The sequence below is a fragment of the Coregonus lavaretus genome (assembly GCF_964263955.1).
Source record: "Coregonus lavaretus genome assembly, chromosome: 7".
In the NCBI taxonomy this organism is placed as follows: Eukaryota; Metazoa; Chordata; class Actinopteri; order Salmoniformes; family Salmonidae; genus Coregonus; species Coregonus lavaretus.
The window spans coordinates 61,525,368-61,537,809 of NC_139994.1; the positions used below are offsets into that span (position 1 = coordinate 61,525,368).

General features: G+C 45.5%; 1 protein-coding gene across 1 annotated transcript; it reads left to right on the forward strand.

Moving 5' to 3' along the window:
- Positions 1-1,235: 1,235 nt before the first annotated feature.
- Positions 1,236-3,556, forward strand: LOC311132614 (putative C-type lectin domain family 20 member A; the record flags this gene model as incomplete). Its single annotated transcript, XM_084165861.1, has 4 exons — positions 1,236-1,554; positions 1,741-2,097; positions 2,208-2,332; positions 3,144-3,556. The coding sequence occupies 4 exons, from the start codon at positions 1,236-1,238 to the stop codon at positions 3,318-3,320; spliced, it is 978 nt and encodes a 325-aa protein (XP_084021987.1). The 3' UTR covers positions 3,321-3,556.
- Positions 3,557-12,442: the final 8,886 nt, after the last annotated feature.

Here is a 12,442-nt window from a genome sequence, read left to right on the forward strand (position 1 = left end):
CCAGCGGAATTCAAGCGAAACGAACTCAGACCATCTCAGTTCGATTCGCTTCTGGGGCTCTTTTGAGGGGTCTGAGTTCCTTTGGAGTCTTCACACTGAACAAAAAAAAATTAAGCAAACCTCACTGAATGAGTGGGCTAGCCTGTGTTGGGTTGGTGTGGGCTAGCCTGTGTTGGGTTGGTGTGGGCTAACCTGTGTTGGGCTGGTGAGGGCTAGCCTGTGTTAGGTTGGTGTGGGCTAACCTGTGTTGGGCTGGTGTGGGCTAGCCTGTGTTGGGTTGGTGTGGGCTAGCCTGTGTTGGGTGGGTTGTTGTGGGCTAGCCTGTGTTGGGTTGGTGTGGGCTAGCCGGTTTTGGGTTGGTGTGGGCTAGCCTGTGTTGGGTTGGTGTGGGCTAGCCTGTGTTGGGTTGGTGTGGGCTAACCTGTGTTGGGCTGGTGAGGGCTAGCCTGTGTTGGGCTGGTAAGGGCTAGCCTGTGTTGGGTTGGTGTGGGCTAGCCTGTGTTGGGTTGGTGTGGGCTAGCCTGTATTGGGTTGGTGTGGGCTAGCCTGTGTTGGGTTGGTGAGGGCTAGCCTGTGTTGGGTTGGTGTGGGCTAACCTGTGTTGGGCTGGTGAGGGCTAGCCTGTGTTGGGTTGTTGTGGGCTAGCCTGTGTTGGGTTGGTGTGGGCTAGCCTGTGTTGGGTTGGTGTGGGCTAGCCTGTGTTGGGTTGGTGTGGGCTAGCCTGTGTTGGGTTGGTGTGGGCTAGCCTGTGTTGGGTTGGTGTGGGCTAGCCTGTGTTGGGTTGGTGTGGGCTAACCTGTGTTGGGTTGGTGAGGGCTAGCCTGTGTTGGGTTGGTGTGGGCTAGCCTGTGTTGGGTTGGTGTGGGCTAACCTGTGTTGGGTTGGTGAGGGCTAGCCTGTGTTGGGTTGGTGAGGGCTAGCCTGTGTTGGGTTGTTGTGGGCTACCCTGTGTTGGGCTTGCTGTGTGCCCACCTTGCCCACTGAATACCCATGCAGGGCAAATGCATTCATGTATGCTGGGTGTGTGTTTGTTTATGGATGTAGGTATGTGTGTGTTTATGGATGTAGTTGGTGTGTGTGTGTTTGCACACCAGGGTGTACTGTATGTTCACAGATCCATAGAAAGTGTGGTTGGGGTTGAGAAGTTGCCGGAGAAAATATGAATCATTATTCTGTTCACAGGGTTCTACACACCTTCCTCATGTCTTCATCAATTTCACCTCATTACCAACTCTATGACCTGGACTGATGCCCAGAGTTACTGCAGAGCACAGTACACTGACCTGGCCACAGTAGATGACATGGAGGACCTGAACAGGCTGATTACTACTGTCAATTATTATAATGACTGGCTTTGGATCGGACTGAAGAAAGGAGACTCCATGAAGTGGCAGTGGTCTCTGGCAGACAGTCGTTTCTACAGAGAGGGGGAGACTGAGTTCAGAAACTGGGACACTGGGACGCCCCAAAATGGCAACTGTGCTTTTATGAGTACAGCTGGGATGTGGAACAACACCTCCTGTGATGACCAGCATCACTTCATCTGTTATGATGGTGAGTGTTTACATACTAACGATGAAGCCTGTTCTAAGTGCCAGGGCTGTCATTGAGCTGAAACATAATCATGATGGCTTTAAGTTGTTAATCAGTTATCAAATCAATGAGAACATGTACAATAGATGATCAGTAGATTATATTTCATTGGATTTTCGCATTGATTATTAAATTTGACTTTTACAGGAAAACAAGACACCAACCTAACATACGTCTTAATTCAGGTGTACAAGACCTGGAGAGATGCTCAGAGTTACTGTAGACAGTATCACACAGACCTGGTCAGTGTGAGGAACCAGAAAGAGAACACAGAGATAGATCAGAAGACATCCCTGAGGGGACTGCCTGTGTGGATCGGCCTGTTTCAAGACTCCTGGAGATGGTCTGACCAGAGTGACTCCTCATTCAGGAACTGGCTGCCAGGACGGCCTACAACATATCAGAGTTACGACTGCACTCTGGTGTATTTTTATCCTTCTTCTTCTGATCATACTAAATGGATAAATTATCCCTGTGTCAACTCCTTTCCATTCATCTGCTATAGTAAGTTACCATATTCTCCACCTGATCTACCTGATATTATGATGACAGGAGAACTCTAATGTTGCCCCCATGATTCACTACTGTCACTTTGGGATTTTATTCTCTTCTAGGCCCAGCTGTGGAGACCCCTGAGAAACCTCAACTGAATAGACAGGTGGTGAGAGTGAAGATGACCCCAAAGGATCCAAATCTGAACCTCAGCGATCCTGCTGTTCAGGACGACATCTTACAAGAGGTGAGTTTCACCCTGTTCATGAAGAACAAACTCAGTAATGATACAAACTGTACAGACCTCCTCCCTGGTCTGGGTCCTAGTCTGTTGTGGATGACCTCCTCTCTGGTCTGGGTCCTAGTCTGTTGTGGATGACCTCCTCTCCTGGTCTGGGTCCTAGTCTGTTGTGGATGACCTCCTCTCTGGTCTGGGTCCTAGTCTGTTGTGGATGACCTCCTCCCTGGTCTGGGTCCTAGTCTGTTGTGGATGACCTCCTCCCTGGTCTGGGTCCTAGTCTGTTGTGGATGACCTCCTCTCTGGTCTGGGTCCTAGTCTGTTGTGGATGACCTCCTCTCTGGTCTGGGTCCTAGTCTGTTGTGGATGACCTCCTCTCTGGTCTGGGTCCTAGTCTGTTGTGGATGACCTCCTCTCTGGCCGTGACCCCACTCTCTGTGGGTGTTTCAGGGAGAGTGGATTGTGCAAAAAACAAATTTCCAATTCACACATGTGTGTTAAAAGACACGTGTACATGTGTTAAATAGGACAAATATAAGTATCATCTCCTCATAGAGTCAAAGGGTTGAAGTCAAGAACATGTTAGTATAGCAGGAAGGAATGGTAGTTGGAGATCTTCAGAAAGACTATTACAGAATAATATAGCCTCTATCTGTCTGTCTCTCTCTGTGTGTGTGTGTGTGTGTGTGTGTGTGTGTGTGTGTGTGTGTGTGTGTGTGTGTGTGTGTGTGTGTGTGTGTGTGTGTGTGTGTGTGTGTGTGTGTGTGTGTGTGTGTGTGTGTGTGTGTGTGTGTGTGTGTGTGTGTGTGTGTTTCTCCAGATAAAGAACAAGCTGAAGGAGCAGGGGTTACCTGCAGACACCAAACTGACATGGAAAAAGCAGCCCGATGGGATGGTCTTCAACAAGGAGAAAGAGGGGTTTCCCAAGAAAGAAGAGGAGGAGGAGAAGAAGATGAAGAAGAGGAAGAAGAGGATGATGACAAAGAGAGAACTCTAATTATATCAAATGTTCTCCTGACATTTCTCTTTTTATTTACATTCATTATTTGTGCTCTACTCAGCCTAACTAAATGTTTTTCATTAAGTAAATGTTTTAATTATAAACATGAATAGTGTTTTATCATTAGATGTTTTTCTTGAGAGTTTTATTACAGGGATGTGTTCTCAAGATAGACATTGAATACATAATGTCTGTAAATGAGTTCTCTGTAGTTATGTTAATATACAGTGCTGTAAAAAAAAAAAAAAGCCCCCTTTCAAATTTTCGCAACTTTTGCATATTTTCTTATTGAATGTTATCAGATCTTCATAGAAAACTGAATATTATATAAAGGGAACCTGAGTGAACAAATAACACAATAATTACATACTTATTTCATAAACAAAGTTATGTAACACCCAGAGTTGAAGGATGGGACTAATAACAATTAACAACAAATAATAACAAAGATAGCTAATAATGTAAGCATACTGTGTCCATAATAAGTATATAGGTTGTATGTTGGGAGCTTTTGGGAAAGAGCACAGTTAGAAAGATATGGCATTTAGAAGCAAACCGGATGGACATCATGAAAATGATCGGAGAGGTTGAGAGTAGAAGAAGTTCAGGAGCAAAAAAATAAATAAATATATATTTTTTTATATATATATAGATATAGAATTATTGTAAAATTAACTCTGTCCATAAGGTGTAGATAGTAAGTATAGACCGGAAGTAGAGGCCTGGGCGTTGTTGTTCACTAATTTACTCCAAGTAGGGAAAGGATGGTGGGGTTGAAAAGTAATAAAGGGGAATATATATATAATTTTTAAAAAAAACATGGGGGATTGGAAGTGATGCAGACAATTACATTGATAGAAGATACAATCTATCTGCAATATTAAGCTGATCCATCCCCCCGAAAAAAAAAAAAAAAAAAAAAAAAAAAAGAAAAAACACCCAGTGTCCATGTGTGAAAAAGTAATTGCCCCCTTACACTCAATAACTGGTTGTGCCACCTTTAGCTGCAATGACTCCAACCAAACGCTTCATGTAGTTGATCAGTCTCTCACGTCACTGTGGAGGAATTTTGGGCCACTCTTCCACTCAGAACTGCTTTAATTTAACGATATTTGTGGGTTTTCAAGTATGAACTGCTCGTTTCAAGTCCTGCCACAACATCTCAATTGGGATTAGGTCTGGACTTTGACTAGGCCATTCCAAAACTTCAAATGTGTTACTTTTTAACCATCTTCATTTAGACTTGTGTGTTTTGGATCATTGCCTTGCTGCATGACGCAGCTGCGCTGCAGCTTCAGCTCACAGACTGATGGCCTGACATTCTCCTATAGAATTCTCTGATTCATGGTTCCTTCTATTAAGGCAAGTCGTCCAGGTTCTGATGCAGCAAAGCATCCCCAAACCATCACACTACCACCACCATGCTTGATTGTTGGTATGAGTTTTTTTTCTGTGGAATGCAGTGTTTGGTTTTTGCCAGACATAATGGGACCCATCTTGTCCAAAAAGTTGACTCAAGTTTGCCAAAAAGCACCTGGAAGCACCTGGATGAACATCAAGACTCCTGGAAGAATGTTTGCCTTTAGAACAGCCTCAATTTGTCGGTGAATGGACTCTACAACGTGTCGAAAGCATTCCACAGGGATGCTGGACCATGTTGACTCCAATGCTTCCCACATTTGTATCAAGTTGGCTGGATGTCCTTTGGGTGGTAGGCCATTCTTGATACACACAGGAAACTGTTGAGCGTGAAAAACCCAGCAGCGTTGCAGTTCTTGACACAAACTGGTGCGGCTGGCACCTACTACCATACCCAGTTCAAAAGCACTTCAATATTTTGTGTTGCCTATTCACCCTCTGAATGGTACACATACAGAATCCATGTCTCAATTATCTCAAGGCTTACAAACCCTTCTTTAACCTGTCTCCTCCCCTTCATCTACACTGATTGAAGTGGATTTTACAAGTGACATCAAAAAAGGGATCATAGCTTTCACCTGGATTCCCCTGGTCAGTCTATGTCATGGAAAGAGAAGGCGTCCTTAATGTTTTGTACACTCACACGATTCACTATTTCCTCTAAAATAAGTTGAAATTTAAAACACTTTTGGTGTTCATGCGTGTTTTTGTATGATATTCAAGGACCAATAAAAAAACCTCTGAACTGAAATGGATATTTTTCCACTTGAAAGTAAAACAATTGTTGGAGGCAAGTGATTCTCGTTTATGTGTAATTTATCTCACCTGTGATAAGTTGCAGGTTCCTACAGGGTAAAAAATGGCCATTAAACCAATTCTGAGAAGAGAAAACAGAACATTCTGCTCCATTATAAAGTGCAAGAGTGTCAATATGCTGGAGCACACGGAATAACACAATTGACAATTGAAAGCCGTGATTCAAAAAACATTGAGACGTCATGTTTTTCCACAATGAAAACGTATACTGTATATTGCAGTTGAAGACTTGTTCTTCCACAAAAAAAGAATCTATGAAGCCCCAATTCATAATGCATTATGCAAAATATTATCATAATCACAGTAACATAGTGCTTCATAATTACTGGTCACTTTTCCCCAAGGATGAAGCATTGTAAAGACCGTCAGTGTGATGTATTCATAATGTTTTTGTCAATGAGCAGCACATTGTTATTATTTCATCACAATCTTTGTTATGGTGTGTTATAGAATACTTACAAGCCAGTCATCATACCTACAAGCCAGTCATCTTTGATCGCTTTAGGTAAAGTGATGAAATGTCTATGGCAGCCAAACGTAATGCACCAGAAGCTGTCACTATTGCTATTGCTATACAGTACCGGTCAAAAGTTTTAGAACACCTACTCATTCAAGGATTTATCTTTATTTTTACTATTTTCTACATTGTAGAATAATAGTGAAGACATCAAAACTATGAAATAACACATATGGAATCATGTAGTAACCAAAAAAGTGTTAAACAGATCAAAATATGTTTTATTTTTGAGGTTCTTCAAAGGTCAACCCTTTACCTTGATGACAGCTTTGCACACTCTTTAGACCTGTAGTGTAGCTCTGAATGGAGTGACAGATAGTGGGATCCACTCTAGCTGCTACGTGTACACATACACTGTTGATCCAAACTTTTATTCCCAACTTCTATGACCAGCTTGCTAGCTAGCTAACTATTGAGTCAAGCTGAGAAGAAAGGTTTTGATGAATATCGTATGTACATATAGCCAACTCACCATTACAGAAGAATCACATGGTATTTTGGAATTTGTAACGCTGTGCGTTCCCTGAGGAAAAAGTGACCAGTAATTATGAAGCACTATGTTGCTGTACATTGTAAGAGATCTGCTAAATGGCATATTATTATTATATTATTATTATGATTATACTTATAATGCATTAGGAGTTTTGGTATATGGGATTATGAGTCTATAACATTATTAATCTATGAGCGTGCAGTGGTCTAAGGCACTGCATCTCAGTGCTAGAGGCGTCACTAAAGACCCTGGTTCGATTCCAGGCTGTATCACAATCCGGCCGTGATTGAGAGTCCCTTAGGGCGGCACACAATTGGCCAGCATCGTCCGGGTTTGGACGGGGTAGGCCGTCATTGTAAATAAGAATGTGTTCTTAACTGACTTGCCTAGTTAAATAAAGGTTAAATAAATAAATACATCTATAAATGTATTATCAATATGGGCTTCATAGAAAGTGTTTCCGAGTATCTCTGTGCTGTCACCCATATGCTCACTGTCTCATTACAGTACACTGATCACAGCAAATCACAGCGTTAAAACAGTTCACATCCAGGTATCCCATTTAGCATCCAATACATTTTCTCTCCAGTATTTTGTCTTCACATACATTAGCCCGTGTCTGTTTTACCTGTCTCTCTGATCCTGAGTGTTCAAGTAAATAGAGAGAGAGAGAGAGAGAGAGAGAGAGAGAGAGAGAGAGAGAGAGAGAGAGAGAGAGAGAGAGAGAGATCAAAATCCAGAAAGAGCCGTTAAATTCTATAACCACTTAAAAGGAAGCGATTCCCAAACCTTCCATAACAAATCCATCACCTACAGAGAGATGAACTTGGAGAAGAGTCCCCTAAGTAAGCTGGTCCTGGGGCTCTGTTCAAAAACACAAACAGACCCCTCAGAGCCCCAGGACAACAACAACAACAACAACAACAACAACAACGACAACAACACAATTAGACCCAACCAAATCATGAGAAAACAAAAAGAGAATTACTTGACACATTGGAAAGAGAAAACAAAAAAAACCAGAGAAACCTAGAATGCTATTTGGCCCTAAACAGAGAGTACACAGTGGCAGAATACCTGACCACTGTGACTGACCCAAACTTAAGGAAAGCTTTGACTATGTACAGACTCAGTGAGCATAGCCTTGCTATTGAGAAAGGCCGCCGTAGGCAGACCTGGCTCTGAAGAGAAGACAGGCTATGTGCACACTGCCCACAAAATGAGATGGAAACTGAGCTGCACTTCCTAACCTCCTGCCAAATGTATGACCATATTAGAGACACATATTTCCCTCAGATTACACAAAGAATTCGAAAACAAACCCAATTTTGATAAAGGTTGTGTTTTCTCTAGCAGGAGGTTAGCTTGGCTTCTCATATGGTGTTGAGTAAAGCTTAAACCATGTATTTAGATCGTAGGTAGGTAGTGTATTTATGTAGTTATTTAGGTAGTTATTGTAGGTTTCCGTAGGCAATTATTGTAGGTAAGTACTGTTTACGTATTGGTTAAGTATTGTTACGGCGGAGACCGGCGAAGTGGAGAACGTTTATTGGTAATTATCTGTTTAGTGCAATGGTGGAGAGTGGTTTCCAATGTTAATGTGCCTTCTAATGTGCTAGCTAGCCAACGTTTAATTTATTTGCTGCGTTATGAAAGGAACTAGACACGGTCATTAATTATCTGTTTAGTGTGTTAGCTAGCTAGCGGGTAGCTACTGGTATCGATTAGCAACGCTGGAGAGCTGTTTTCAATGTTAATGTAGCCCTAGCCATCGTTTAATTTTTGCTGCGTTATGCGTTATGAAAGGAACTAGACACGGACTTGAATTATCTGTTTAGTGTGCTAATACACTCTTGGCAGTTTGTTGTAACCAAGTATTGATGCTAAATTGTGTGTTAATGGATGCTAGCCTGCAAGTTAGCTACGGCGTCATAGCTAGGCATCGTGGGCTGTTGTGGGTAGTTTCTGTGTCTTGGCAGTGCCGGCTGTAGCACGAAGCGAGCTACCTAGCCGCTTTTTCGAACTGAGTCAGAGTCAACACAGTAGCCATTGTGTGCCGGGTGTAGCACGAAGCTAGCCAGCTAGCCGTTCTTCAAACAAAGTCAACACAGTGGCCATTGCTAGCTACCCAGCATGACCAGCTAACTGTACGGTAGTAGCTAAATACAATATACTTGTCCTAGCTAGCCAACGTCTAATCATTGCTGCGTCATGAAAGGAACTTGACACAGACACGAATGATCTGTTTAGTGTGTTATCACACTATTGGTGGTTTGTTGTGACCAAGGGTTGGTGCTATACGGTGTGTTATTGTTATTGGATGCTAGCTTGCTAGTTAGCTATGGTGTCATAGTTGAATAAAGTGGGTTGAGTCTATTCCTTTAAACATTGAACCGCTGTGGTTCACAACAATTCTGATCTCTAAAGGTGGAAGTTGGGAGAGTTTTTGTTCGGGTGGTTCAGTGAAACAATTTTAGTTTCTGAGGTAGAAGTTTTTGGTGAGGAAGGCCCTGCTCTCTCCGCTCCCAGATGCTTAGCTCATTTCTTTCCGATCTCCTCTGCATTTTTGTAGCCATTTGCTACAGCCTGTCATCTATGCCTCTGCCTATCCCTGTTCTCTCCTCTCTGCACAGGCTACACAAACGCACCACACCGCGTGGCTGCTGCCTCTCTAACCTGGTGGTCCCTGCACGCACCACCCACGTGGAGTTCCAGGTCGCAGGCAGCCTCTGGAACTGCCGTTCTGCTGCCAACAAAGCTGACTTCATCCCAGCCTATGTCAACCTCCAGTCCCTCGACTTCCTGGCGCTGACGGAAACATGGATCACCACTGAAAACACTGCTACTCCTACTGCTCTCTCCTCGTCTGACCATGTGTTCTCGCATACCCCGAGAGCATCTGGTCAGAGGGGTGGTGGTACAGGAATCCTCATTTCTCCCAAGTTGACATTCTCAATTTTTCCCCTAACCCATCTGTCTATCTCCTCATTTGAATTCCATGCTGTCACAGTCACTAGCCCATTTAAGCTTAATATCCTTGTCATCTATCGCCCTCCAGGTTCCCTTGGAGAGTTCATCAATGAGCTTGACGCCTTGATAAGTTCCTTCCCTGAGGATGGCTCACCCCTCACAGTTTTGGGGGATTTCAACCTCCCTATGTCCACATTTGACTCATTTCTCTCTGCCTCCTTCTTTCCACTCCTCTCCTCTTTTGACCTCACCCTCTCACCGTCCCCCCCTACTCACAAGGCAGGCAATACGCTTGACCTCATCTTCACTAGATGCTGCTCCTCTACTAATCTCACTGCAACTCCCCTCCAGGTCTCCGACCACTACTTTGTTTCCTTTTCTCTCTCGCTCTCCTCCCACACTACTCACTCTGCCCCTACACAGATGGTAATGTGCCGCCGCAACCTTCGCTCTCTCTCTCCCACTACTCTCTCCTCTTCCATCCTATCATCTCTTCCCTCTGCTCAATCCTTCTCCCTCCAATCTCCTGATTCTGCCTCCTCAACCCTCCTCTCCTCCCTTTCTGCATCCTTTGACTCTCTGTGTCCCCTATCCTCCCGGCCGGCTCGGTCCTCCCCTCCAGCTCCGTGGCTTGATGACTCATTGCGAGCTCACAGAACAGAGCTCCGGGCAGCGGAGCGGAAATGGAAGAAAACTAAACTCCCTGCCGACCTGGCATCTTTTCACTCCCTCCTCTCTACATTTTCTTCATCTGTTTCTGCTGCTAAAGCCACCTTCTACCACTCTAAATTCCAAGCATCTGCCTCTAACCCTAGGAAGCTCTTTGCCACATTTTCCTCCCTCCTGAATCCCCCCCCCCCCCCCCCCTCCTCTCTCTCTGTGGATGACTTCGTCAACCACTTTGAAAAGAAGGTTGACGACATCCGATCCTCGTTTGTTAAGTCTAATGACACTGCTGGTCCTGCTCACACTGCCCTACCCTATGCTTTGACTTCTTTCTCCCCTCTCTCTCCAGATAAAATCCTGCGACTTGTGACTGCAGGCCGCCCAACAACCTGCCCGCTTGACCCCATCCCCTCCTCCCTTCTCCAGACCATCTCCGGTGACCTTCTCCCCTACCTCACCTCGCTGATCAACTCATCCCTGACCGCTGGCCATGTCCCTTCCGTCTTCAAGAGAGCGAGAGTTGCTCCCCTTCTCAAAAAAACCAACACTCGACCCCACTGATGTCAACAACTACAGACCAGTATCCCTTCTTTCTTTTCTCTCCAAAACTATTGAGCGTGCCGTCTTTAGCCAACTCTCTTGCTATCTCTCTCAGAATGACCTTCTTGATCCAAACCAATCAGGTTTCAGGACTGGTCATTCAACTGAGACTGCTCTTCTCTGTGTCACGGAGACTCTCCGTACTGCTAAAGCTAACTCTCTCTCCTCTGCTCTTGTCCTTCTAGACCTGTCTGCTGCCTTTGATACTGTGAACCATCAGATCCTCCTCTCCACCCTCTCCGAGCTGGGCATTTCCGGCGCGGCTCACTCCTGGATTGCGTCCTACCTGACCGGTCGCTCCTACCAAGTGGCGTGGCGAGAAGTTGTCTCCGCACCACGTGCTCTCACCACTGGTGTCCCCCAGGGCTCAGTTCTAGGCCCTCTCCTTTTCTCCCTATACACCAAGTCACTTGGCTCTGTCATATCCTCACATGGCCTTTCATATCATTGCTACGCTGACGATACACAACTAATCTTCTCCTTTCCCCCTTCTGATAACCAGGTGGCGAATCGCATCTCTGCATGTCTGGCAGACATATCAGTATGGATGACGGATCACCACCTCAAGCTGAACCCTGGCAAGACGGAGCTGCTCTTCCTCCCGGGGAAGGACTGCCCGTTCCATGATCTCGCCATCACGGTTGACAACTCCGCTGTGTCCTCCTCCCAGAGTGCGAAGAGCCTAGGCGTGACCCTGGACAACACCCTGTCGTTCTCCGCCAACATCAAGGCGGTGACCCGATCCTGCAGGTTCATGCTCTACAACATTCGGAGAGTACGACCCTGCCTTACACAGGAAGCGGCACAGGTCCTAATCCAGGCACTTGTCATCTCCCGTCTGGACTATTGCAACTCGCTGTTGGCTGGCCTCCCTGCCTGTGCCATTAAACCCCTACAACTCATCCAGAATGCCGCAGCCCGTCTGGTGTTCAACCTTCCCAAGTTCTCTCACGTCACCCCCCTCCTCCGCACACTCCACTGGCTTCCAGTTGAAGCTCGCATCCGCTACAAGACCATGGTGCTTGCCTATGGAGCAGTGAGGGGAACGGCACCTCTGTACCTTCAGGCTCTGATCAGTCCCTACACCCAAACGAGGGCATTGCGTTCATCCACCTCTGGCCTGCTGGCTCCCCTTCCTCTGCGGAAGCATAGTTCCCGCTCAGCCCAGGCAAAACTGTTCGCTGCTCTGGCACCCCAATGGTGGAACAAGCTCCCTCACGACGCCAGGACAGCGGAGTCACTCACCACCTTCCGGAGACATTTGAAACCCCACCTCTTTAAGGAATACCTGGGATAGGATAAAGTAATCCTTCTACCCCCCCCCCACCCCACAGCGGAGTCACTCACCACCTTCCGGAGTCATTTGAAACCCCACCTTTTTAAGGAATACCTGTGATAGGATAAAGTAATCCTTCTACCACCCCCCCCCCAAAATTGTAAAGTGGTTATCCCACTGGCTATAGGGTAAACGCACCAATTTGTGAGTCGCTCTGGCTAAGAGCGTCTGCTAAATGACGTTAATGTGCCCTTGAGCAAGGCACTTAACCCCAATTGCTCCTGTAAGTCGCTCTGGATAAGAGCGTCTGCTAAATGACTAAAATGTAAATGTAAATGTATAAACTATTGAGCGTGCCGTCT